The following is a 24,915-nucleotide window of genomic DNA, read 5'->3' on the forward strand; positions in this document are numbered from 1 at the left end:
AGAGGTGGCACCCTGAAACCCTTCGGTACAGCTGAGGGGCATTATGGGGTTGGGGGGCTAATTTCTGACAATTAGGGGGGTGGAGATTGGGCATCAAAAGTAAATGTGAACAAAAAAAGTAAATGTGGTCTTATCTTTGGTCATTTAAAAAATCTATTTATTTATTTATTTGCCTGCCTTGGGTCTTAGTTGCGGCACGCGGGATCTTCATTGTGGCCCGTGGGCTCTAGAGCGCACGGGCTTAGTTGCCCTGCGGAATGTGGGATCTTAGTTCCTCGACCAGGGATTGAACCCACATCCCCTGCATTGGAAGGTGGATTCTTAACCACTGGACCACCAGGGAAGTCCCTTATCTTTGACTAGGTCATTGACTAGTGAGGTTTAGGACATTTTGGTAACACTAAAATTGGAATATTGTGTTAAGACTAAAACTTTAAAAAGAAGACTAAAAAAAGGCACAATGGGGCTGTGGAAAAGGTTCCCTGGCTTCTCTGTATTTTTTCCCTGCCAAAAAAAGTCTGGGAACTGGGGTGTTTTCTCTAAGCCTATTTCCTTTCCTTTACAAGTATTTTCTTGAGCTTTCTATTTTTTGGTACCAGAACAAGCAAAGGCTGTTTTGGAAACTGTCCTTATCCTTGATACTCTGTGTCTGGCAAGATATGATGAGCTCACTAGTCCCAGGCAGTGGTCACACTACCCTTATACCACCCTCCTTGGTAAAAGGTCAGAGGACTTACGGCCCCACCTCCCTACTCCATGCCCCTTCTCTACGTTCCTACATCTAAGCAAACAACACAGATGGTTTCATGGAAATTGTGGGTCCATTTTAATTCTGGGACAATAGGACTATTAATAAAGAGTCTATTTTTTTTGATGCTCTCTTAGAAATGAAAGAAAATTGGGAGAAAGATCTTTTAAAGGGGGCGATATGAAGCTCTCCTCTCTGAAGACTTGGTTACTACCAAATGAAATATTATCTTCCTGGGAAATGAGAGAGTCTGGGAGTCCTATGAAAACAGGCTGCTCTTAAAGAGTCGCCTCTTTTCCTTGGTGGTTTCGTATTTCTGCCAGTGTTCCTACTTAGAAGTTAAGGGTTTTCAGGCCATATGTCTTGTGCTCCTTTTGCAACCACTGTGACACTTAATGATGGACATAGAGTGATGTGTTGTTGAATGAATGACTCCAGTTTGGATGCATCCATCCATCCATTCATTCATTTCCACAACTATTTATTGAGCACACAACATGCAACCAGCACTACGCTGGTTTGTATGGGTAGGGAGCGGGGAGAATCAGTTACAGTGTCTGTAGGGCTTTCTCTTGCCCTGGGAATTTTTGTAAACTTCTTGAAGATTACTTTCTGGGATTCCAGTTGTATTGTGACATTTTAATATTTGCTGATGAAAACATTAAAGGATAAATGCACATAAGCATGTCAAGAAGCACTTCAGCAACTTTTTACCCCAAGTGTCCCAGTGATGCTTCTACTGCAAAATCCTCCTTGGGGTTAGGCAATATCTACCACATTTTCAGTCTATAAAAACAACCTCCACCGCCCCCCAAAACCCAGTATCAGCCCTGCATTGTCCACTTGCCTCCTAGTACAACAGCTTCTGTGGAATCGACTTTTCTCAAATGTCCTGGAGTTTTTGGCTTCGGAGCCTCAACTATACAGTCAACACACATCACTATTAACCACTAATGCTACACTCACAATATTTCCAGATGTCTCAGGGCTCCAGGGTTGACTACAAAAAAACATGAAGTAAACAGAACAGAATAGCAAAGATTAATTAAAGACATTTTTGCTGTTACTTTGGAGTCTTGAAGTCCCACGACCAACTCTGATCATTTGTTTATAATGTATAGAAATCATGTCTTCTTTGCGATTTTTACCAAAGAATAGGCCAATAGGATTAATGACATCAGGATGTATGTTGAACCAAAGATTCTTTGCTATATTTTTTTAAAGTGAGGTATAATTTATATACAGTAACATGCACAGGTATTTATTAATTTCCATTATAATTGTTGAATTTATTTCTATTACTTTGTTCTTAATATTCCTTTATTCTCTTTTAATATCTGTAGGGTCTATAGTAATATCCCCCCTTTCATTTCATTTTAGCAGTTGCTGCATGGATATTTATCCTTATTTTATGACAGGCTACCAAAAGTTAATATTATGCTACTTCTCATATAATGGAAAAACCCTTTAATATTATACTTCCATGTAATTCCCTCTCATCCTCTGTGCTATCGTTGTCATATATTCTACTTCTGTATACGTAATTCACCCCAAAATACAGTGTTAATTGTTTCTGTCTTAAATAATCGTCTTTTTATGAAATTAAGAAAATAGTTACCATTTCTGGTACTCTCCCTTCTTAGGTAGCTTTAGTTTACACCTGGTATCATTTTTTCTGTGCTTAAAAATTCTTTTAGCATTTATTTATTTATTTTGTAGTGCAGATTTGCTGGTGATGATTCTCTTGGCTTTTTTTTCTTTCTAGAAATGTCTTAATTTCACCTTCAATTTTAAGGATATTTTCATTGGATACAGAGTTCTAAATCGACTTTTCTTCCCTTTTATCTCTTTAAAGAGATTGATCCTTTGTCTTCCGGATTGCATGTGTTTTTTTTCCGGTGAAAAGTAAGTGATTTTCATTGTTGTTTCTCTGTAATATGTCTTTTCCCTCCTCCTTGGACTGCTTTTAAGATTCCTTCTTTATTCTGGTTTTCAATAATTCAGCTGTGATGTACTTAGGTTATTATTATTATTTTTTTGGTATTTGTCCTGTTTGGGGTTCTTTCAGCTTCTTGAATCCGTGTGTGGAACATCATGTTTGGTATTCTAATTATACATATATTAGATCACTTGATATTACCCCACAAATAATAGGATCTGGTTCATCACCACCCCCATCTTTTCCCTTTCTCTCTTTCAGTTTAAATAATTTCTATTAATGTGTTTTTAAGTTCATTAATCCATTTTCTGCAGAAAAAATTTTCAGTCCACAGTTTTCACTCGGTTTTCTTTTTTTTTCCTGGATATCGCATGTTTTCCTCCATTATATTCACCTTTTCCTGTAAATTCTTTATATGTTTATAATAGTTGTTTAAAAATCCCTGTCTGCTAATTCCAATAATTGAGTCATTTGTGGTTTGCTTCCATTCCTGTGTTTTTTTCTTGATTATGGATTACATTTTCCTACTTCTTCCCATGTCTCACAATCTTTTAGTTTGTATTTCACACATTGTATATTTTTAAAAAAGCAGTGGAAACTTAGGTATAATATTGATTTGTTTTGTTGACTCATTGCAGAGTGTAAGCCTTTTATCTTTGTAAGCTGGGGTGGGAGGCTGAATATTTAGATTCTCCCTTGAGTTAGGTTGATTTTGGGTTGGAGCACAGCTTTAATTACAGTGTATTCCCTAGAGTGTTATTGGCCGAAGTCCCAGCCTTCTGCCCTGCCCCGCCTTTGTGAACTTTCCTGTATTTGAGGTGGGAGGGAGTTAGGCACAGCTTCAGATAATTTCGCTTGACCTTAGGACTCCAGAATCCAAGTACCACAAGTATCCGTGGGATTAAGTGATTTCTCTCTGCTTTTCAACAAGTCCTCCACTGCTACTTTCTTGGAAAAATGCAGAGGTGTGGGTGAGAGGGGAAAATTATTAGGCTAAGAAATTTCTTTTTTCATTGGGGATCTTTCAGATAATCCATCCCTCTGGCACACATTGTTGTCTAAGGCTCAGTTGATTTTTCCTCATGCCTGAAAAGTCTCTGTCCATGGCTGGCCTACATTTCCAATTTCTCTAGCCAGATCAGGTATCCACCTCCAAGTATGGAAGTTTCTGTAGATCTCTGCTCAGCTCTATAGGGCTTGTTTCTCTCTAATTCAGTTCATCAGTGCTTCCTGTGTGTCTGCTAGCCCCAGAAGAACATATGAATTTTATTTTGTCTGGACTTTTCTGGTTGACCATGGAAATGAAGGTTTTTCATATGCCTCTACATCCTAACTAGAAGCAGACATACTGCAAAGGCTTTTTTCTAAATATTTGTGACTACACATTTGTTTCAAGTCAGGAAGAAAAATACTGGAGATGATTATCAGCATATAAATATACTCTAGTATCTTTCATCTTAACAAAATAAATCTTTTGTGACCCCACATCTCCCTCTAGCTATTGACCAATTCAATGCATTTCTCTTCAAAACACAACTTCTTGAAAGAGTACTCACTTCCTAATTTTTCCTGGTAAAGATTTCAAATGTGAAGTGATCTTTGACTATACATCTGTTCATAGCGGATGAGCGAGACTAAGACTTGTTGGAAGCTCTGTGTGCATGGTGGGGTATGCCAGTTGGTGGATGATCAGCTTTTGTCAACAGGATTTTTTTCATTGAGGACCCTCAAATATCAATGTATGAGCATTTTCCCCCCTCTGAAATACTTATTTCTACAGAGAATTAGTTTTCAAACTCTTTCCTTTGTGTTAGTTCTGGAATTGACAAGGGGGAGGGTTGGAAGTAGCAACATTTGTTATGCACATCTCCATAATCTCCCATGCCTGGTGTCCGTCCAGGAAACCATTCTTGTTTAATTTTGCCAGATAATATACTTCTCTTTTCTGGTGGAGCTGGAAAAGGGGTAATTTTCAAATTGTAGTGGAGGTGAGTAGTTCTGAAGGTTGAAAAGATCCTTAGATAAACTTTTAAACATAGTCCAGTCTTCACCCTGTAACCCTTCCTTGCCTTCTGCAATATCTGACAGTTCCAGGTTTTGAGCTTTCCAAGATTCTGCAAGGCTACAAGGCTAGTTCCTCTACAGTATCTCTTCTTCAGGATTACATCTGACTGCTTACATCACTTGCCACTCCCTGTATTCTTTCTGTCCTCATCTATGGTGTTCTTATGGTTAAATATTTCTTAATTTCCTCAAATTTGTGGTTTTGTTTTACCTTCTCCTGATTTTGGGTGCTTTTTGCATGCAAAAGGGCTAAAAATGTCATTATTCCTCAATTGAAAATTGAAAGCCCTCACTTTTTAACCTATTTTGCAGTGACTTTTGTCTCAACAGTTCTGCTGAAACGGGCTTTGTGAAGGTCCCCAATGATCTCCACATTCCCAATCCAATGGTTACTTCTCTGGCTTCCTCTTACTCACCCTCTTACAGCATCAGACACAGTTAATCTCCCTCTCAATTTAAAATGCTTTCTTCTCTTGACTCCTATCACAGCATCCTCTCTCCATCTCCTTCATCAGTTGTTCTTTCTCATATTTCTGTGTAGGCTTTTCCTTCTCTTCTAGAACTCTAAAGATTGGAGTGCCCCAGAACCCAGATCCCCTTATTCTTACACCTACACTGTCTTACAAGGCAATCTTATTCTTCCCATGGCTTCAGTGCCATTCACAAGAGTGTGGATTTTGGAGGAAGATAGACTTGGGATTGAATCATAGTTCTGCCACTTCCGACACATGTCAACCTTTGATTTCTCAAATGTAAAGTGAAGGTGTGGAACTATAAGATCTACCAGCTTCCTTCCAGCTCAGAGTCCTGCATGTGATTTTATGTGGGGACCAATGGTTGAAACAGAAACAGAACCTGGGAATCTGCTGGGAACTGGAGAAGCCACATTTGGCAGACAGCAGTAGTCCACAATGTGACACAGGGTCAAGTGCAGACCAGTAACCAAAGTTCACGAAGAGGAGCCCATCAAGGAATTTCCAAATTCCTAAGCTGTCCTAAGCTGGCATAAAGGACAGGAACAATGGATTAATCACAGGGCAATGTGATGAATTTGTCCAAACAAACTCCTCTGTACACAACTCTATTTTGGTTGGTTACTCATTTGTGCAGTGGTTTTCACCATGCAGTTTCCTATGGTACCACTGCTTTTGAAACAAATCCCTGTAAGACCTTTCCCATCACTAACACTTTCCCCAAGTTGAGTCATACTTTGTAGGAGATGGGAACGGTGGAAAGAAAGTAGGCTCTATAGTCAGGGTTGTGCAAATATATATCTTTATCCCATGAGAACTTTTAGGTCCATGCTCCTCTTAGTTCACTAGGGACTAGGTCTCACCTGGTGCTGGTGGCATCTAAAATGGTCAGGTTGATATACTTGAGCTTAGTACTGCTGACCACAAGGAGTGTTTGGAAGGGCATAGGATAGAGTGGCACTCTACCAATCCTGTGCAACAGAGAATGAGTCCAGGGTCACCTTCTCAGATGGAAGCTGAAGCAGAGAGCCCTAGGGTAGATGATAGACAAGAGTCTGCTATTTTGGTCAGGCTGGAAAAGGCTACACTTCTCTCCAAAGATAGGACTTCCTTATCACACTTTGGAGCAATATTGGGCTGGAGGTGGGGGTAGGTAGGAGTATACTAGGTCCACACCAGATAATCCAACCCACAAGTCAAATGTGTGTGCATCTATTTGAGGAAAGTTGGGAGATCATACAAGATGTTGGTAGGATTTGGGTAAATGAAAACTCTTATAAATCGCTAATTGGGTTGTAAATTGGTGCAGCCCCTTTGGAGAACAATTAAATTATGCCTGGTTAAGTTACATATTCACATACCAAAGACCTAGCAATTCAATCCCTAGTTATATATCACTATAGAAGAGAAATCTTGCTTCCCACCTGTCTCGGAGACAGGTACAAGAATGTTCATTGCAACTTTGTAACAGCAAAAAGTTAGAAACTAACTGTCCATTAATAAGAGAATAGATTAGTACATGGTGGTACATTATCACAATAAAATGCAATGCAACAGAAAGTATACATTAGTTACAATGAACCAAGTGTAGCTACATGTATCTACATAGAGAAAGTTTCAAAAAATCATGTTAAGTGTAAAAAGTAAGTTCAAGAAAAATACATGCAATATGATAATTTATTATAAAGTTGAATATGAAACAATATATTATTCATGGGTATGTAAAAATATACAACAGTCATTAAAATGATAAATCCCACATTCAGGACAGTAATACCTCTGGTAAGGAAAGAGAAAGGGAGGGGGGTCAATACCTGTAACATTTTATTTCATAAGCTTGGTGGTGGATAATGAGTGTTTACTATCCTTTTTTTGGTATGCTTTTGTTATACTTAGAATATTTAATAATTTAAAAAATTGTTGAGGGTGAGTAGCAAAGGCTGAACTGCAGTCCATGAGGAGCCATTTCGAGCCTATGAAAGGCAGCACTAAATCTAAGGCTCAAGTCCCCACGCTGGAGGCCAAGAGGCTAGGAGGTGATGGACAGGCCTGATGTTGACCAATAGTGGTGTTTTTTTTTTTGGTTAGGCCACAGAAAATTTTTGGTTGTGGCTATCTAGCTTTGAATATGAGAACTCTACCATCATTTGACTCCACTATTTCTGAAGTTTGCCTTGCTGGCTTCATCCAGACAAGAATGTTTCTGGACGCTGCTCTGTCAGATTTTATCCTTTATATATGTATGTGCCACATGAAGCATAGTAGGTGAGGAAGGGAAGTAACATTTCCTGAGTATCTATTCTGTGCCAGGGTTTCTGCTAGGCTCTTTCCACATATTAGTTCATGAAGCTTCTCAACAACACCATATGATGTTTATCATCTTCGTTATACATTTGAAAAAACAGATTCATAGAAGTGAAGAACATGCACATGCTGGTGGAGCCCAGATTAGAACCCAGGCTGGTCCTGGTACAAAGTCTGTGTTGTCTCTACTACGTCTGTGGCATCCAAACTTGGTATAGGACAATGTACTGGACACAAAGACACAGAAGATGTGTGTGTGTATATGTATATATATAATTTTGTTTTCCTGGGGCATAAATTGTACTCCAAAATTTGAGAAAGGACTCCACATGATTTTCATATAAAATCAAGCATTGGTGTATTATATAATAGAATACAAATGCACATGCATTTTTTTTGTATTACTCAGTAATTTTTTTTTAAAAAATTTTATTGGAGTATAATTGCTTTACAGTGTTAGTTAGTTTCTACTGTACAGCAAAGTGAATCAGCTATATGTATACATATATCCCCTCTTTTTTGGATTTCCTTCCCATTTAGGTCACTACAGAGCATTGAGTAGAGTTCCCTGTGCTATACAGTAGGTTCTCATTAGTTATCTATTTTATACATAGTATCAATAGTGTATATATGTCAATCCCAATCTCCCAATTCATCCCACCCCCCTTTTTCCCCCTTGGTATCCTTACCTTTGTTCTCTACATCTGTGTCTCTATTTCTGCTTTGTAAATAAGATGGTCATTTTTAAGATGAAAGGATGTTGAAGAAATTTCTTGCTTTTGATGAGCCACTTCAAACTCTACCCTAGGACCCCAGGGCTATGCCCCAGGGTACTTTCTTCTACTAACAGGGGTCCTCCAGAGGGAGAGTGTGAGAAACACTGGACCACTCTACTCTCACACATCTCAGTCTGTTCCCACCCCCGCTGAATTGCTTCAAGGTGGGTTCTTTTTACCATCATTGAAATGCAGTATGAGAAGCCCTTAGACAAACTTCCTCTAGAGACATTGCCTGTGTGCTCCTGTCTGGAGGAAGTCTTGCTAGAACCATTAAGCAAAGGAAAGAATAACTTTTTACCTGACTTCATGCTACAGCAGTGTTTTCTACCCATGCTCCTCTATACAGGGATAGACTGGCCAACGGTTAAAAACTTCAGAGAAGGGTGTGAGGCACGAAGAGCTGGGGACTCGCTCTTTGAATTATTCTTGGCTATGCTGCGATGATTTGAGTGGGGTGTGTCCAGGAGGAGTGAGGGTGATTCTTCAGCTCTTTGTTAAGACCCTAACAACCACAAGTGTAACAACACCATTTACTATGTGCCTGGCATTGTTAATCCTTCCAACAGTTCTACGAGGTAGGGCTGATCATTATTATTTATTTTACAGATGAAGAAACAGAGACACAGAGAGGTAAGGACCTTTCCCATGGACTCAGACCCCATGATATTCTCTCTCCATCAACAGGACAAGAGAATAAATAAATGCTCCCCTCCGTTTCTCCTAATTTTGCCATCAAATCTTCTTGTACCTGAATGAATAGTACTTTAAAATGTAATGAATCCAGAGGCTTTCAAGCGCAAAGTATCTGAAGACTCTTTTTCTCTCTTGTTATTTTTAAATTTAGAAAAAGCTTTTAGAACTATGTCTCTTGGTAATGACAGCCTGTATTCATTCTTCTCCAGGAATCAAGTGATGTGTTCAAAATATGTCATTTTCCCCCGTGATACTGATGGCAAAACCACACTCTTCAAATCAAACCAAAGGCTGACTGAGAGGGATAGAGAAGTGTGGTCTCTTGGTTTCCACTCAGCAGTTTGAGCCAAGCATTCTTGGCTTTTACTTCAACTCCTTAAAACCAGTAAGCAAGATGCTTAACCTCTTAACCCCATCTGCAAAATACTGATCCTACCTCTGTACCTTTTTGCGAGGAGTATTTCCAAGCTGACGTCATTAAAAGGTCACAAAGATAAAATGTGCAGAGGGCACATGCTTTCAGGGAATTGCTTTCTGGAAGAAGTTAGAGGGTTTGGGGTGGTGAGTTGTGTATGCTTAGGTTTGTTTTTAATTTAAAAGTGTATATAGTAGTAAAATTGTGGGAAACCCTATAGCACAGTGATTAGGAGTGTGGACATTGGGGCCATGGTTCCCAGGCTCAAATCCAGGTTCCTTCACTTTTATGGCAAGGAGGCTTTGAGCCTTCTCTGACTCAGTATCCCCATCTACATAAAACATAATAAATAATATAATTCCCATAACAACCTTACAAGGTAGGTATTATCATTTTCTCTTCTTATAGTTGAAAAAAGTATTCTAGGTTATTGGTACATAATAAACCATTAATAAAAGAGTATACATTATATATATATATATATATATATATATATATATATATATATACACACAAATGCGTATGTATTTATGCATTTGCACATATATATAGTGGTTGCTACCATTTAATTATTCCACAGGTAAGAAACAAAAGACAGCAGCATGCATACAAATACAGTGAATTGGGTAAGCTGTGTAATGTAGTAGAAAAAAAATCACTGGATTTAAAAATTTTAATTTTGTGAGTTAAAAAAAATTCTACTGTCATTGACTACTTATATGAATTTAGGCAAATAATTCAATCTCTCTGAGAATGATTTTCTTAGCAGTGAAGTGAGGCCAGTGGGTTGGATAAGACATATTAATTCTTTGACCCATAGTTGTTTTGTTATTCTTTGTTTTTTTCATCTTGCAAAGTTTAGAAGAAAGGTGAAACCTCCAGTTAAAAGTAGTGATCTGGGTCTACACTTTTTAACCTCCCCTTTTCTTTCAAAAATGCTGTAGAAACAGCTAAACAAGTATGACAGAGGCAAATGTTTTTCATTGCCAGAAAATTGGTAAGGGTGCCATACATATGCCAGACACTTGGAAGCATTCCTGCAAGATGTTGAGCTGCTGAGATCAGGATGAGGGAAGGACCTACCAGCCTGGAATTCTGTGACCTGAGGAGAAAAGCCTGTGGGTGGTGGTAGGACAGGTTCTTAACACAGTGATCTAACATTTACAACTCACCATTTTCCTTTGGCATAAGCTTCCTCCTTACCTTGGATACACTACTAGGTCTCTACCTTTTTCAAGAAAAAATTACACTACATATAAATTTTCCCATCTTCTTTTCCTGTGATCTTCACATTTTCAACAAAAATTTACATGATCTCTGACAGAACTCATCCCAAATCCCAGTCCTGAAAAACCTAGTTGTTCCTCTTTTGAGTCACTCTATTAAGGAAAATTCTCATAAGATGGAAAGAAAGGACCAATTTAAGAAAGTTGAGAAAATTTCCCCTTTGAAGCAAACTCATATAAGAAACAGGAGAACACATAAAACAATTCTAGTTCATATTCATGATAAAGATATATCATCTCTAACACAATAACAGGGTGTGCCTCCCACAAACACAAGGAAAAATTCAGGATCAGAAAAATATTCATTGGGTTGAAAGATATTATTTATCAGTTAAAAAATGCAATGGCACTAAAAACTATAAAACATTGATGAAAGAAATTAATGAAAGCATAAATAAATGGAAAGACAGCCTATGTTCATGGATCAGAAGACTTAATATTGTTAAGATGACAGTACTTCCCAAAATGATCTACAGATTCAATGCAATCTCTGTCAAAATTCCAATGACAGAAACAGAAAAACTTATTCTAAAATTCATATGGAATCTCAAGGGAATCTAAATAGCCAAAACAATCTTGAAAAAGAACAAAAGTTGGGAGATTCACACTTTCTGATTTCAAAACTTGCTACAAAGCCACAGTAATCAAAACAGTAAAGTAGTAGCATAAGGACAGATGTATAGACCAAAGGAATAGAATAGAGGGCCCAGAAATGAAACTTTGCATATATGGTCAAGTGATTTTCAACAAGGGTGTCAACCATTTAATGGGGACAAAAACAGTGTTTTCAACAAATGGTGCTGGGAAAATTGGATATCCATTTTCAATATAATGAAATTAGACCCTTATTTCAAACCATAAACAAAAATTAATTCAAGATGGATCAAGGACCTAAATGTAAGAGCTAAAACTATAAAACTCTTAGAAAAAACAAAGGAGAAAAGTTTTATGACATTGGATTTGGCAATGATTTCTTGAAATATAAAGCCAAAAGTGCAAGGCAACAGAAGAAAAAAAATAGATAAATTGGATTCATCAAAATTAAACAATTTTGTGCATTAAAAGACACTATCAACAGAGTGAAAATGTAACCCACAGAATGGGAGAAAATATTTGTAAATCATATATTTAATAAGGGATTAATATCCAGAATATGTAAAGAACTCTTAGAACTTAATAACAATTAAAAAAACCGAACTAAAAAATGGACAAAGGTCTTGAATAGACATTTCTCCAAAGAAGATATACAAATGTGCCAATAAGCACATGAAAAGATGCTCAACATCACTAATCATTAGGGAAATACAAATTAAAACTACAGTGAGATACTATATCATACCCATTGGGATGGGTGTTATAAAGGAAAAAAAAAAAAACCCCAACAGATTAAATGGATTAAAAACTTGAATGTAAGACCTGAAACCATAAAACTCCTAGAAGAAAACACAGGCAGTATGCTCTTTGCCATTGGTCTTAGCAATGTCTTTCTGAGCATGTATCTGCAGGCAAAGGAAACAAAAACAAAAATCAACAAATGGGATGACATCAAACTAAAAAGCTTCATATCTGATAAGGGGTTATTATCCAAAATATATAAAGAACTCATACAGCTCAACAACAAAAAAAACAAACAACCCAATTTCAAAATGGGCAGAGGACCTGAATAGACATTTTTCCAAAGAAGACATACAGATAGCTAACAGGCACATAAAGAGATGTTCAACATCACTAATTATCAGGGAACTGCAAATAAAAACCATAATCAAATATTACCTCATGCCTGTTAGAATGGCTATTATCAAAAAGGCGAGAGATAAAAAGTGTTGGAAAGGAGGCAGAGAAAAGGGAACCCTCATACACTGTTGATGGGAATGTAAATCGGTGCAGCCACTAATGAAAAACAGTATGAAGTTTCGTCAAAAAATTAAGACTAGAACTACCATATGATCCAGCTATTCGACTTCTGGGTATTTATCTGAAGAATATGAAAACACTAATCAGAAAAGACATATGCACCCCTATATTCATCATAGCATTATTTATAATAGCCAATAAATGGAAACAACCTAAGTGCCTGTCAATGGGTGAATGGACACACACACACAGTGGAATACTACTCAGCCATAAACAGATGAAATCCTGCCATTTGCAACAACATGGATGGACCTTGAGGGTATTATATTAAGTGACATAAGTCAGATGGGGAAAGACAAATACTGCATGATTTCACTCATATGTGGAATCCGAAAGCCAAACAGAAAACCAAAATAAGTGAATACACCAAACCAAACAAAAACAAACACGTAGATACAGAGAACAGAGTAGTTATCAGAGGGGAAGGTGTTGGGGGGCAGTGTGAAATGGGTAGAGGGTCAACTATGGTGATAAATAGAAACTAAATTTTTAGTGGTGAGCATGCTGTAGTGTACACAGAAGTAGAAATATATGTTGTACACATGAAACTTATATAATGTTATAAACCAATGTTACCTCAATTTAAAAAAAAAACAGAAAATCGTAAGTATCAATAAGGATGTGGAGAAATTGGAATCCCTATGCATTGTTGGTAGGACTGTAAAATGGTGCAGCCACTGTGGAAAACTGTATGATGGTTCCTCAAAAAATTAAACACAGAATTACTATATAATCCATCAGTTCCACTTCTAGTGTATGCCCCAAAGAATTGAAACCAGGGACTTGAACAGATATTTACACGCTAATGTTCATGGCAGCATTATTCACAACAGCCAAAAGATGGAAACAACTCAACCATACATTGACAGATAAATGGATAAGCAAAATGCGGTATATACATACAATGGAATATTATTCTGGCCTTAAAAATGAATGAAATTCTGATACATGCTACAACATGGATGGACCTTGAAGACATGTTAAGTGAAATAAGCCAGACAAAAGGACAAAAATTATGTGATTCCACTTATATGAAGTACCTAGAACAGGCAAAATGATAGAGATAGATGGTAGAATAGAGGTTGCCAGGGACAGGGGAGAGTTTCAGTTTGGGATGATGGAAAAGTCCTGGAGATGGATAGTGGTGATGGTTGCACAACTTACTGCCACCACATTGTATGCTTAAAAATGGTTAAAGTGTTAAGCTTTATGGTATGTATATTTTACCACAATTTAAAAAAAATGCAATGGAAACAGTGAACAGTAAGGTGAATGCTGCAAAGACAAAAACAAAACAACTTAAATTGGTGAATGACTGAACCAGAATGAAACATTCTCCAAGAACTCAAAGAAAAATGGTAGACATTAAAAAATTGTACTTATAAGAGTATAAAAGAGATTTTGGGTAGATTCAAGAACCCAATGAACAGACAGAAGAAAAGTAATAATAAAAGAAATAATAGAAAAAAAAATCCTAAGCCGAAGAAGTTTATTAACTTGTCAGATGGAATGGCTCAAGTCCTATACAAAGTATTATACAAAATTAACAGATGGCCTTGTGCCAAAATATACTCTCTTGACTTTTTTTTTAAATTCCAAAGACAAAGAAAAATTTTTTTTACAAGCATTCAAGAGGGGAAAACAAAGGAGAAATGTACTAAATTGGAATCTCTCCTTTTTCTATATGCGATATAGAACAGAATACATGCAAGCTGACATTGTATCACTGTCTCTAGTAAATTTAGGGGAAAAGATAGTCAGGATATAAGAACTTTATAATTAAAGTTCAATTAAAATATTTACCTGAAGGTGAATAACAACAATTCTCAAATAAGTTGGGACTTAGAAAGCTTAATATTCACATACCCCTCAGAAAAATTTTACCTGAAAAAAGACTCAGCTAACTGAGAAATTTAAAAAATAAATTAAAAAAATACTTTAAATACTGGAAAGGAAATATGTATACGTGTGTGTATGTGTATACACTTATGAAACATAATGCAAGTATTTCTTAATAAATTGAGCAAGGAGAAAAATAAATATTATTTAATTCTTGCCATTATAAAGACAAGCATCCATTGGGAACTGTTACTAGAATAAGAATTAAATTATACTCTTTCAAATTATACTTTTCAAATTAATGGTGGAATATTAAAATATCAAGCAAGGGTAAAAGCTAAATGGGTGGGCAAAGATATAGTAAGAAAATACAAAAAAATTTTAAGTTTATAATATTTTTGGACAAAGGACTTAAAAAGCATTAAAGATGATAAAGTTTACTTTACATTGATTAGAAATATATTCCATAATAAAAACACATGTGAGCTAAATAATACAGTATAAATGATACGGCAATGTATTGAAAATTCAAACAGTCGTGGTGGAAAGTTTGAAAATATCTCTCTGTCTTCACAGATCAAGTAAACAAAAATATAAAATATAAAATATTTAATAAATTTAATCAATATATTCTTATATAAAACTTTTTATTCATCAATGTATACATATTTTCTAACATCCATGAATGATAAGTAAAATTTATTCCTATATTAGGCCACCAACAAAAATTAATAAATTTAAAAAGTAGAAATTATATAAACCATATTTTCTGAAAAAATGCAATGACTCTAGACATTGAGAAAAATATAAAAAACAAAAATCATGTGGAAATTGTGAAATATTTTATAAATAATTTAATATCAAATCTAAAATTATAAATATAAACTATTTAGAAATTAACAATAATGAGAACAGTACATGTTGGAGCATATGAGATTCAGTAAGGATGAAATTTAGAGTATAATTTATATTCATAATAGCTTCTTTATTAAACAAGAGATAATAAAATATAATGAATTTCAATTCATAAAAAGAGATGAAATAAAAGATAAGCCAAAGGAAGGAATTAATAATAGTAAAAGAATAAAGTAATATATCATAAAACAAAACAATTATACGAAAGAAAACTGATGAATAAATCTAAGAGAGAACCCATTGAGTAATTTGAATGGGGCAATACGAGACAAAAATACTTTACATGAATGTTGGAAAAGGGATATAACCACAGACACAGAAGAGATTTTGAAAATTAAAAAGGTATGTTATAAAATTAAAATATCAACACACTGGTAATTTCTACCACTTCTCAAGGTAGAAAATACGATTATAACAATAGTCATACAAGATTTTGAGATAATTGTCAAATAACTTCTTTAATAATGGTTTAGGCTTAGTTGGCTTTTCTCTGATATGTATTAAACCTTGAACAAACATACACTTTCTGTATTACTTTAGATATTCCATAGCACATGAAAAGATTGCCAATTCATTTTTCTAAATTTGTGCAATCCTTATTGCAAGCCTGACAAAGATAGTATAAAATGAAACTCTTGAATATTCTTAATATTAAATATTAACAAGTGATATATTTAGGTTTATATTAAATCAAATCCAGAAATATAATAAAAGAGCAAACCATGATGAATAAAATTTATTTCAGGAATTTAAGGTTTGTTTCACACCAGGAAATTTTTTGATTTGAAATTTTCACATAGACAGGGCAAAGGAAATAAAAGAAAGATATAATTATCTTTTTATGGCAAAAGGGCATTTAATGAAACTAACATTTCAGATAAAAATGTTTTAATAAACTTGCAGTTGAAGAATCATTTCTTAATATAGTAGATAAAAAACTCTATGAAGTCAATATCCAATAAAGTACATAATTGTGAAACACAAGTCCATTAAAGTTTGAAAATTTTAGCCAATGTAATAAGATACCCAAGAAGACACACCATATACAAAAATAAACTCAAAATGGTTTAAAGACCTAATTAACATAACACCATTAAGCTCCTAGAAGAGAACATAGGCAAAACATTCTCAGACATAAATTGTACCAATGTTTTCTATGATCAGTCTCCCAAGGTAGATTAAATAAAACCAAAACTAAACAAATGGGACCTAATCAAACTTAAAAGCTTTTGCACACCGAAGGAAACCATCAACAAACTGAAAAGAAAACCTAAGGAATGGAAGAAAATATTTGCAAACAATGCTACTGACAAGGGGTTAATATGCAAAATATACCAACAGCTCATACAACTCAATATCAAAAAAACAAGCAACCCAAGATACCTGAGAAGGTATAAAAGATATAAATATTAGAAAAGAGGACAGAAGTTATCATTAATTATAAATAATATAACCATCTTACTAGAAAACCACTCCAAAATTAACTAGAAAAATATTAGAATTAATATAATGTTTCATTAAAATGATGGGATAAGAAATAAATCTACAAAGCAATAATTTCCTCCAAGCCAGTATGTCTTAACTGTTCGGGGGGCATAGGCCTGTTCTGTTGCAAATTACAATCTCCCTGGTTTGCAAATTTTTAAAAATAATTTTATGGAGTTCAATAAAAGCCCATGGATCCCAAATTATAGGTTAATTGCTTTATAGTGAAAAATAGTTTAGAAAATACAACAGAAAAAAAATTCATTCACAATGGAAGCACAACTTTAAAATGTCTAGGAATAAACTTAGTGAACACTGTATGAGACTGAGCTGAAGAAAATATCAAAACCTCATTAGGGGATGTAAAAGGGAAGTGATATATCCTTAAATAAGAGAATCAATATAGTAACAATGTAATGCCATTTTGTTAAGGTTATTCTGTACTTTTCATACAATTCAAGTGAAAACCCCAGGAATATTTTGGAACATTAAAAAAATTATTTAAAATGCATGTGGTAGGGAAAAAGACCCACTAAAGACCAGGAGATTTTCACACAGGATTAGAAGTGAGGAAGGACTTGTCTTCCAGATGTTAAAACTAATTAAAATAATGTGGTAGTGGCATAAGAACAGACAGAAATGCAGTGCATCAGAATAGAAAACCCAGCAATGGACACAAGTATATGAAAAAGTTTAACTTTTCAAATTGGTAGTAAAGGATTATCCAGTAAATGGTGTTGGAAAAACTGCCTAAACACTTGGAGAAAAAAGATGGATCTTGGCTTCATACCTTACATCGGATTAATTCTAGAAGTAATAAACTAAATGTAAGAAAAAAATTATAAAAAATACTGTAAGTAAAGGTAGTCAAAAAAGGACAATAGCAGCTCAATCACAATTATGAATACTGATGTTAAATTTCTGAATAAAATACAGAAAACAGGATTCAGTTCTATATCAAAATATCACAACCAAGTGTAACCAGATATGCATATGGCCCAATATTAAAATATCTTTTGTAATGCATTTCTCTGTATTAGTAGGTCAAAGGAAAAATATGACTTCAATAGATACCAGAAATGCATTTAATTAAACTGAATATCTATTCCTGTTTTCTTTTAAAGGAAGAGTTGGACTTCCTTGACATGATTTCATTTCCAAATAATGAAACATTGGAAGTATTTCGATTAAGATCAGGAAAAAGACTATCCAAGAAGTTTTTAGGGAATCATGTGCAGTAGTTAACACTAAAATAATTTATTCTATTAGTACTTAAATTAACATTAATCCTTTATTATGCTAATGAGGAAACCTAAAATACTTGTTACAATTTGTCAATCGTTTTGCAAATTGTTGAAGCTAAGAAATCTTGAAAGAGCAACATGATATGATGCAAAGCCCATAAGTTGGACTGAATCCAGAATCCAGAATCAGAATACCAGTTCTGCCATTTTTATTCTTTGATCTTAGCAAGTTATCTAAGCTCTCTGAATCTCAGTGTCCTTATCTGTAGAACTGAAGTAATAGCAGGCTTGCTATAGGCTATCTCTTCTGTGGATTGTAATAAAAAGTCTGGACAAAATGAAAAAAGCAAACACAATAAAACTCTGAAAAGCAAAAAATGCAGGTGGATTGGAGAGTTAAAACCTGGAGAAATAACCCATACAAGGATGAATTCCAAATTGTTTTTCTTCATTTCCCTCGTGGCTTTAATCTGAGGGTGGGCCTCAGTCACATGGCAGTAACCTGGGATTTCGCCTAAAAGCTAAGAAAGCCACCATATTTCTGGCCCTTGGGAAAAGCGGCCCCTGTGGTTCAAAGAATGTGGAGGAAATCCCATTTCTATTTCTCTCTTATGACTCCTGGCTTTGCCCCAGGGGTGGCCTCAGTACAGAACTGCACGCAGCAATGTGGTGACCAAGACTCCAAGAGAAACCCCATTTTTCTTGCTGGAAGACTTGGAGGGCAGGGGCCTCATTGAGGAAATCAGTGTGTGGGGAATCCTGGAGAGGAGAGAGCTCGTGAAGGGGATCCCTCTACTTCTGTATATGAAGCTGTATAACTCCCAGGCTCATCTCTGAACTGCATACGTGCAGGAGACACCCAAAGCAGCTTAGCAAAGACTTTGAAAACTGAACCCAAATCAAAACCACAGAAGACAAGATAGAACCTGTGATCTGAACCTAGTCAGGTTGATTGCCTACTAAAGCAAACAAACAAACAAATCAATATTCTCTATAGGATTTGAATACGACTCAGAGTCTCAACAACATGATATTAAAAACTTTTAGAATATAATCTAAAATTGCTTGACATACAAACCACCTAGAAAATGTGAACCATTCTCAGGAGAGCAGACAATTAAGATGCCAATCCTGAGCTATTGGAATTATCAGTTATAATAACGGAAGTTATTATATAATAGGAGTTATAATAACTATAATCCATGAGGTAAAGGTAACACACTTGAATTAAATGGAAAGATAGAAGTTCTCAGCAGAGAAATAAAAATTTTAAAAAGAACCAAGTAGATATTTTAGGACTGAAAAACACAATATCTGTAATAAGAAATTCAGTAGATGAGCTAAACAGCAGAATGGAGATGACAGGAAAAGAGTCAGTTAACATGAAGACAGAACAATAGAAACGATCTGGTATAAAGAACAGAAAGAAAATTGCAAGAAAAAAATTGAACAGAACTTCAGAGGCATGTGGAATAACATCAAAAGGTCTAACATGTGTGTCACTGGGGTCTCAGAAGGAGAGGGGAAAATGATCAGTGCAGAAAAAACTATTTGAAAAGTAACGGCCACAGATCCACACAATTTGGTGAAAGATATAAATTTCTAGATTCAAGAAGCTGAGGAAAGCCAAAAGAGGATAAACTCAAAGAACAAACAGAAAAAAAAAACAAAAACAAAAGTGTGCCAGACACATCATAATCAAACTGCTGAGAACTAAAGATAGAGAAAAAAATCTTGACAGCAGTTAGTGAAAAATGACACTTTACATATGAAACAATAAATCAAATGACCACAAAGACCACATTAGAAATTGAAGTAATAATGGTTATATGGGAATAAATAAATGCTATGTAAAGTGCTTAGCAGATAAGACACAAATGGCAGAGGTATCATTAGTCTAATTGTAATTCCTCTACTACATCTCAACACAACATAATTATTTTCCATTCTGTTTCTTCAACCTTCCCATGGTTTCCCCTGTGTGGATCTGATCCAGAGAACTGAATGCAAATGTACTTTTGATATACCCCAAATCTTTTGCTCTTGTTGAACTGAGAGTCTCTGCTAATTCATGTCTTGTTTTTGAACAAGATTTTAAAAATTCTGTAAGTGTCCTCAGTTACTACATAGGTAAAATAATGCATCTTTTACTGTCTTACAGGGATATTAGGAAGATCAAATGAGACATAGAAAAAAATATAAAAATTCCTGTGCCCAACTAAACCACTGAAAGTCATATATTTCAGAAACAGTAGCAGGTTGGAAGTTCTGAAAGTCTAATTCTTTACACCAATCTCATGAGAAACTATTTTAGAGAGAGCTGGTTTGCCTGCGTCTTTCCACAAGCTGACAAGGTTGGGGATGGGTCAGTGAACCATGGTCATGCTTTGCCAGCTGACCCACAGATTAGGCCAAGCAGTCACCAAATGAAACTCATTCAGCCTTATACACACACACACACACACACACACACACACACACACACACACACACACATATATATATATATATACACATTCTTTTCCATTATGGTTTATCACAGGATATTGAACATAGTTCCCTGTGCTATACAGTAGGACCTTGTTGTTTATCCATTCTATATATCATAGTTTGCATCTGCTAATCCCAAACCATTCAGCCTTTAGCAAGGTATTTCTGGCTGTTGTTTGATGCATATTCATCCCTTAATTATTAAATGCTGCTCCCAGCAAAGTAGAGATTCCAATCCCAGTCTTCTCCTTGGCATGGGATACTAGGAGCAGTGAAGTTAAGGTACAAAAAACTAGATTCAAAGTAGGATTCAGATGACTAATTTGAACTAGCATAACCAAAATGGGTCTGAAAGACTCGATGTTCTACTAGCGTTTATAAATCTGTGACTTCCCTCCACCTCTCCAACTTCCCAGAGGCTACGAGCAGTAGCACACAAAATATCCACAGGGGATGTGTGAACTTGGTCTCTTGCCAAACTCTTAGGCGCAGAGCGAGTGGAATCAGCGTGAAGCAGCACTAGGCAGCCTTGGGTTGTAGGAGGATGTGAAGAATGGGTGAGAGAGGAGTTTTCTCCGAAGAAAAGACATCTCTGCAAATTATGACTGAGATATTATCATATATAAAGACTGAGAGAGATTAGGAGTCTTGCATGTAGTCCATAGGCTAGAGACATTGTCTCAGAGCTTCTTAAAATCCTTGACCTTATAGGAGAGGGGTGAGGACATTGTTAACTGCTCGGAGAGAAAGGATGGAAAGGATGATTCAGTATATTAAAAATAGTCAGACTTCCTCTGTCTGACTCTCAAAGACAACCACGGTAGAAGGACGTTGAGACTCAATCAAGAGTGAAAAGATTTAGATATAGCTGTCGTTATTGCCTGTTTCATAGAGATCCTTATGAGGATAATTATGAGAAAATTACAACAATAAATATTACAAAAATTATGACACACAGTCGGATGGGCCATAAACCTTATTCTTGTACAAATTTTTCTTGCTCGTAATTTTAGGATCATTATGAAGCAGCTTGGAAAAGATTGTGCACCAATATTTTGATAACCTGTATTATAAGTTCTGTGATGTCTTTTTTCTTGCATCTCTTTTCTACCTTAATACAGGTAACTTACAAGGAATCTATGTAGCTTGCATCTGGATGACTTGAATATACTTTAGTTCCACTTTGATTTGACACAAAGAAGCGCTAATAGGTCTCAGGTATTGCCTGTTTTATGAGCCTTAAGTCCACCTTAAGAAGAAACCCAATATCAAGAATTTGAAACAAATTAACTTGTGTGGAAGGAATGTAAAGAAAACGGTTGGGTGTCTTGGCCAGAGTATTGTTAGAACAGCGTGTTGAATTGTAAAAGAAATTTTTGATGTTCTGTTTCAATTTTCAGTAGCAAATAAATGTGTGTATAGAGGATCTTAAAAAAAAATCCTTGGCCAATACTGAAGGGAAGTCACACAGGCTTCTTGGGCTTCATGAGTCTCTGTTTAACAGCAGGTGGAGTGGAAAGAATGTGCAACCTGCATCTCGAGTGGATTCTGCTTGCTATCCTTAGGAACATGACAAGGTCTCAGTTTCTCTTTCTGTTAATAAGGAATAAGAAACCCTTGTTTTTAAAATGGGGTTTCAGTGCATCTCAAATGGCACGCGTGCATATAATAGATACTGTTGAAGGAGTAACAGGACTTGAAAACTTCCATACGTTAAGTGCTCTTTTTGTTACAGATGGGGAACAAAGACATGGAGAAAAATGGGGACTAGCTCAGATGTGCTGTGTGAGTGCCAATTCCAGAAAACCTTACTCCATCCTGTTAGCTCTATTCTCATTTCTAGAAGAATCGCACAGAATAAAGTCTTCCTGCCCTCCCTGTACTTGCCATTCTTCCCTTCTTTTCCCCATCATGTCCACATAAGTTGGCCAATAGTCCCACGTGTGCCCCGCCCTGGGGCCTCTCTCATGTGGACCATACCACTTTTTAAAAAGTGGACAAAACATCATTAACTCAGGAAAAGTGTCATCTCCAATATACCATCCTAGCTGTGAATAAATGACGTGTCTCTGTTACTGCTAATTTTCATCTGCAAGTGGTAAAACCCCAACGAACGTTTTTGTTAAGCTAGGTCTAACTAATCCTTTTCTGTCAACAACATTTTCCCATACCTGATTCAAATTTCTTTTAATTTTGTAGTGCCATAAACCCTCCCTTTCTATTTGCTGCCTTAGTCATTATGGATGATAATATTTCAAGTTCTTACTTCTCTCGTAGCACACTTATTATATCTCTGAACGCTTAATCCACAAAATAAAATCTAATTTAAATAAAAGAAAATATATTCCCTCAAGAATTTGGTTTGCTAACATTTTGCTCCAAGTTAGCAGACTGAGTCACCAATGAAAGGTAAGATTTACCTTAATGTGATTTAGTCATTTATAAAATTTCACTGACATAAGGAAATTCTATCAAAGTCATCGCAGAGTAAATTAACAGATGGGTCAATGCGCAAAGTTCAAGGCATAAGTCAAAAGAGAGAACTATTCAATTAAAATCACTGCCAGGTCAAAGCTGGCAGTGGGGCACAAATATCAGAACTACTCAAGAAAAGATGGGTTTTGTAATGATAGGGATGGGGAACATCCTTACCTGTCTTCTGTTAGCTTCATTAAGGTTGTTCCTTGAGTAGAGAAGACAATAAAGGACATTCTTAGCTGTGGACTGGAAAGGAAAAGCAATTCTATTAGGGCAGAAAGAGAGACTGTGGAATGCCATTCCCTTCCAGGCTTCCCCCCTCTTCTTCTCTTTATATTACGGGTGCCAGAGCTGCCAACCTTCAACCCAAAGGGCACCTTCACAGCTGGTGTTGCAAGTAGTCAGCCAGCAGCTGACTTGAAGCTGTGGACCAAAGAGAAGACCCACTTTGTCCTCCTGGAGGCTGCTTCTGATTTGACCACCACTCAGTGAGTGTGGGTCACAAGTAAGAAAGCTAGGATTCATCACTTTCCTCTGCTCTGTCTGAAGTATGCCCCTAGAAGACTGGTTTGCATGCTGTTTATACAAATCAGGATCCCAACAGACAACATTTGATAGTGTCTCCACTGTAGTCTGGTGTATCCTCTACTGAACAGGGTGTCTCAGGCAATGGCAGCTTGATGCCATTAGCCATTAAGATTATACAGTTCATTTTACTCTGAAAGTAGAATCACCATCAACCTTTAATTTCTATTTGGCTTCCCAAGGAGGTTACCCTATAAGGAAAGCATGTGCTGATGGGCCACGAGACTACCTATTCTACTTGGTAGTTAAACTTCTCATGATTAATGAATACATCGACATGGTTTTTATATGGCGGTACTTGGGAGCTTTGCCGATGTGAAATCCACACTCTGAGAGATAGATCAACTCTCAGCTGAGGACAAACATGTTTTTCGGTCTGCAAGATAGACTGTCAGACTACAGTGGATTCACCACTGGAATGCCATCCTTTGGGACTCTCTCTAAGTAGCCAGATGGTTCACCCTTCATAGCATCAACCTATTTCTTCATGATGCAGTAACCTCCCATACCTGACCTGGCCCCAAATCTTATATTTCCCACTTCCTAAAATGTCTCCCCAAACCTTCCCCCTTTTCCTGACAATAGTCATTGTTTCCCAGCTGGTGACCTTGCCTATCATCATTCCTTGCTCCAGTTCATTCCTCACACTGCTTCCAGGATTATTTTCCTAAAATATAAATCAGATCTTGTCACTCATCTGCTATCAAACCTCCAATGGCTCCTAACGCATCCAAGATAAAGTCTACATCCATTACCGTATGTCTGATGCATCTTCAGAAACCCTTTAGCATGGTGTGTAATACTTGGTAGGAGCCCAAGCAACACCTGGGGAATTGAAATTGGCCTTTTGAAAAAGACCTGGGTTCTCTGTCCATGGCACCATGCTGCCTTTTACTACCTCTCTAGTGCTGGGCCAGGAGGACACCACATCAGAAATGATAATAAAAATCATAATTATCATGATAATATAATAATGGCCAACCTTATCAAGGACTTACTATGTGCCAAGCACTACTGTAAGTGATTTGCCTGTATTATTTCATTAAACTTGTAACAACTTTATGAGATCATTACTATTATTATTCCTATTTTCCACGAAAGGAAATTGAGACCCTGAAAGATAAAATAATTTCCCCAAAGTCACACAGTGGGAGAGTGGTAGACCTAGGGCTTAAAACCAAGCATTTTGATTCTAGAACTTGGGCTCTTAACCACTATGTTATACTGCCTCCCTTATATAGAGTTAAGCCCTGGAAAGAATGAA

At 36.2% G+C, this 24,915-nt stretch overlaps 1 protein-coding gene across 3 annotated transcripts in view; it reads right to left on the reverse strand.

Annotated features, from left to right (window-relative positions):
- The window catches only part of ANTXR1 (ANTXR cell adhesion molecule 1), a 244,310-nt gene that overhangs the window by 189,050 nt on the left and 30,345 nt on the right, over positions 1–24,915 (reverse strand). For all 3 annotated transcript variants that reach the window (XM_082426036.1, XM_082426038.1, XM_082426037.1), the window contains exon 3: positions 23,241–23,312. In XM_082426036.1, coding sequence (XP_082282162.1) covers positions 23,241–23,312 — 72 coding nt within the window. The remainder of the gene's footprint in view (positions 1–23,240; positions 23,313–24,915) is intronic.

This window comes from Balaenoptera physalus (genome assembly GCF_965194825.1).
Source record: "Balaenoptera physalus genome assembly, chromosome: 15".
Classification (NCBI taxonomy): domain Eukaryota; kingdom Metazoa; phylum Chordata; class Mammalia; order Artiodactyla; family Balaenopteridae; genus Balaenoptera; species Balaenoptera physalus.